This window comes from Octodon degus, unplaced genomic scaffold, assembly GCF_000260255.1.
Source record: "Octodon degus isolate 3935 unplaced genomic scaffold, OctDeg1.0 scaffold00026, whole genome shotgun sequence".
Classification (NCBI taxonomy): Eukaryota; Metazoa; Chordata; class Mammalia; order Rodentia; family Octodontidae; genus Octodon; species Octodon degus.
In genome coordinates this window covers 17670196-17674117 of record NW_004524602.1, presented here as the reverse complement: position 1 = coordinate 17674117, position 3922 = coordinate 17670196, and the positions used below count along the sequence as shown (strand labels likewise).

Sequence of the window (3922 nt, the reverse complement as noted above, 5' to 3'; positions counted from 1 at the left end):
CCACGTTTCTCTACGTAGTGAGGTGGCCTTAGTTTGTGCAGGTACTTCCTGTAATACTCATATTTTGGTTTATATAATTAAAATGCAACATGACTGTGACAACCACTATGATAAAAGTTCTGGAAACAAGATTAACTCTCGACCAATATAAAGCTCAATAAACTCCAACTCTAAATGATTGTTCAAGTCTATTAATCAATGTTTCATGAGCTTTTTAAAAATATATTTGGTTGCTGCAGGGTCTCACTCATAGTAATCCCCCTGTTTTCAGCCTGCCCAGCACTGGGATTACAGACGTGCACCACCATGCCTGGACTCTGGCCGGCTCAGCCCGCCCTCGGGTGGAGCTGGCGTGGCGTGTGGCATGTAGGACTGCACTGCGGTCCCAGCACCTGCCTAAGCTTGCCTAAGCAGGCGCTTCAGTCCGTTGAGCTATCTCACCAGCCCATGAGGTTTTCAAGGAAATTAACATGGTGAGTTTAACCTAGTACCATCAACGTCCTATCAACGGGCACTACACGTTTCTAGGCCTGTGCTGTCCAGTGTGTGGCCGCTGGCTGCCTGTGCTCTGGAGCACTTGAGACAGATGTCAAGGTATGTACCTTGCACCAGGGTCTAGAGGTGTCCTAAGAACAGGAGCATGCAAAATAATGTGTTAGCAATTTCTATGTTGATAATATCTTTAAATAAGATTTTTTGAAACACTGTATTAAGGGCTGGGGAGATAGTTCAGCAGTCTAAGCGCCTGCCTGGTGAGTGCAAGGACCTGGGTTTGATCCCCAGTTCCAGCCTGCTGGCTGTGGAGTGGTGGTGCACACCTATAATCTCAGCACTGGGGAGGCTGAGACAGGACAATCACTATGCATCTGAGCTGCATAGTGAGACCCTGTAGCAAATACATAAATAAAAGGTTAAAAAAAGAAATACTGGATTAAATTAAGCTTTGTATTAAAATTAATTTCATTTACTACTCTTATTAAAAATGTGGCTACTAGCTTATTTAAATGGTGTTCTCTCATTGTGCCCCTGCTGGGTAGCACTGTGTAGACCGGAGGCATCTCTCACTCCACAGTGCTGCATCTGAGGCTCTGCTGAATGCAACGGGCCACACTCTCTCTCATCACTGCTACCGGAATCAAAGGCATAGAGCGGCACGGCTTACAGCGTCCCCAAGCGGACGGTGGCCCTACATCAGGGATTGGCAGGCTGATGCCACTGGTACGGCCTATGAGCTAAAAACAATTTTCACATATTTAAATAGCTGGAAAAAATAACAAGATTAATATTGTGGACATGTGAGCATTAAATTCAGTTTTAGCATCTATAAATACAGTATTATGGGCACACAGCCATGTTCAGTTTGTGTGTCAGCCAGGCCTGCCCCATGCCAGCAGGGCACAGCCCATGGGCAGCGGCAGAGAGCACGGCACCCGCGCAGCCCGCACCATTCACTGCGGAGCCACTGGCTGAGAGCTCGCACGTGGCTTGTCGTCCCTGTGGCCCGTGGGACATGTCAGCCACTGCCTGCATCTCCAGGGCCTGCGCAGACGATGAAGAGGGAATACTGCGTCTCCATTCCTCCCCCAGCCAGGGACCAGTGCGAACTTCAAACTACTTCACCTGCTTGGGCTACATATCCCGGACTCAGAAGGCACCTGGAATGCAGCTCCTGGACAGTTTCTACCCAGACAGGATCCTAGGCACCTGGGGACCTGCTGGCATGCAGAGGTCAGGGTGCGCTCGGCGCCCGCGGTCCCCTCTCCCACCCTGGAGCCCCCATCTCTGAGGGGAGCTGGCCTTCCCTGCCCCGCCAGTGTCTAGCAGAGGGGGAGACTCTGCGCCTTCTCCTTGGCAGGGCCATTCTGGCCCCCGTCCCTCTGGTGCCTACCTCGGTAGAGCCCGTGAATGCAATCTTGTCTATGCCAACGTGAGAAGCAATCGCCGCGCCGGCTGTCGGCCCATATCCAGGCAGGATATTGATCACTCCAGGTGGAAAGCCCGCCTAGAAATCAAATGAAACTGAAAATGGGAGGCACTGTGCCTTGCGGACACTGACGCATCCCCTCAGAAGGGATGCGCTCGGAGGGGTAAGGAGGTAGCTCCACCGCATAAGCGCTTGCCTGGCCGGCGCAAGGACCTCAGCTGGATCCAGTAAGAAGGAACACCCTCAGGGCCCACGGACGCATCGGCCTGGGGCCGCTGGTCCTACCTCCTTGATCAGGGCTCCCATGTAGAGCGCGCTGAGCGGCGTCTGCTCCGCCGGCTTTATCACCACGGTGTTGCCGCAGCACAGAGCCGGAGCGATCTTCCAGGCAAACATGAGCAGCGGGAAGTTCCACTGGGAAAGCAGACTGGGGTCACGGCGGGAAAGCGCTCTGGTGCTGCTTTCTTTGAACTGAATTCTCAGATTTCTCAGCCTCATCCTCCAAGCCCGCCCCCCAAAGAAGTACCCTGATGCAAAGGCGGCTTTGCATTGTCTTGGGCTGCCATTGCTCTTGTCTGCTACTAGCCTTAAAGTTAGGTCCCATTAGGTTCTTGTGTGTTAAATGCTTTTCTTGAATCCGGCCTTTGTACAGCAGGATTTTTCCTATTTGCTGTGAGAGCTGTTTGTGGAAGTGAAAAGAAGATTCGAGCTGCACACTGTATTTATTTCAGTGTGTACTCCAGGGTCCTGGGGTGCCTTCTCTCACACATACAGTCACAAAACCCCCACTAGTCCAATAAACAGGTATCTACGGGCAAGTATTTCAAATCATCTCCTTCCTACTGCAAAACAGGGTGACAAGACTGAAACACATCGACACGCGTGTGTGAATGTGGCCAGGTGCTCTTGGTGGACTTGACCAGGATAGGTGCTTGCGTGGCCGTCCACTCGGGCATGAGCCGCGCTGCTATCAGGTGTCATTGATAATTTCACAAGAAGGAAAGCAGCAGCCCTTGTCCCTGAGCACGGGGCTCGGCCTGACGCGTCTCAGCTGCCAGCCCTGCAGGGTTCCCACCAGCTCTGGCAAGCCTGCAAAAATATACAAGTGTCTCGCCTTCACCAAACACCCAATTTCTTTTCCCTTTGGTTGTTTATAAACTTGAGAGTCCTCAGTGATCTTTCCGTTCCATCTGCACTGTATAAATCTCAGAGTAATTGAGCCAGAGCTGGCTGACAAGCGGCCTTCGTCCTGTCAGAGAAGCTGCAGCTCGGAGCCTGGGCAGGCTGAGGGGGTGGGTCTGGGTCCCCAGGGAGGTGACAGATCTTACCCTGGGCAGCTCCAAGGGGATTCCAGGGGTAGGAGCAGAAGGACTCCAACAACCAAACCACTGGCTTCCCCTTCCAGTCACTAAACAGCTTCATAGTTGCCTGGGGCTTATTGATCACTTGAATAAATACTCGTAACACCGTCAGACTTTACTCCCTAGCCAAGGACTGTCCTCCGCCACCTCCTGCCTTCTGAAGAGAGAAGTCCTCGTGTCTCCACTGCATGTCTAAGCTGAGCCTTTCCTTGCAGTCTCCATCGGAACTATTAGCTAGCACTGTTCGCAGGTTCCCTGGTGTTTTCTGTCGTGACAAGGGTGTGGGTGACAGAAGAGCAAAGGGCGATCTACTGTTCCAAGCCAAACGCTCAGGACGACAGCTACTCCCTTTACAAGGCGATCACCGGCCCGGCATGGTTTCAATTACGGCCACGGCGTTAATCGCACCACTGTGCCTTCTGTAGCCTCCTTATCGAGAATCTTGTGGAAAGATGCAGTGGGAAGGAGCACTGAAGGGCCATATGAAATCATATGCCCGGAAAGACGGTGAGTCAGAGCTCTAAAAACTAAACAAGCAGATACAACAAAGCATCGGCTTTCCGTGAGCGGGACTGACACCCATAATCAAGGGCAGGTCGTTAATACGCTGGGCTCGGCGGTGCTTAGTTGACACAGC

General features: G+C 52.1%; 1 protein-coding gene across 2 annotated transcripts in view; it reads right to left on the bottom strand.

Moving 5' to 3' along the window:
- Aldh1a2 (aldehyde dehydrogenase 1 family member A2) overlaps nt 1–3922 on the bottom strand; it is a 42672-nt gene that overhangs the window by 25735 nt on the left and 13015 nt on the right. The window contains exons 4-5 of one of the 2 annotated variants that reach the window (XM_004628868.2): nt 2210–2388; nt 1889–2002 (exon numbers count right to left, since the gene is read on the bottom strand). In XM_004628868.2, coding sequence (XP_004628925.1) covers nt 1889–2002; nt 2210–2388 — 293 coding nt within the window. The remainder of the gene's footprint in view (nt 1–1888; nt 2003–2209; nt 2389–3922) is intronic. The other variant, XM_023712688.1, reaches the window with a different exon arrangement.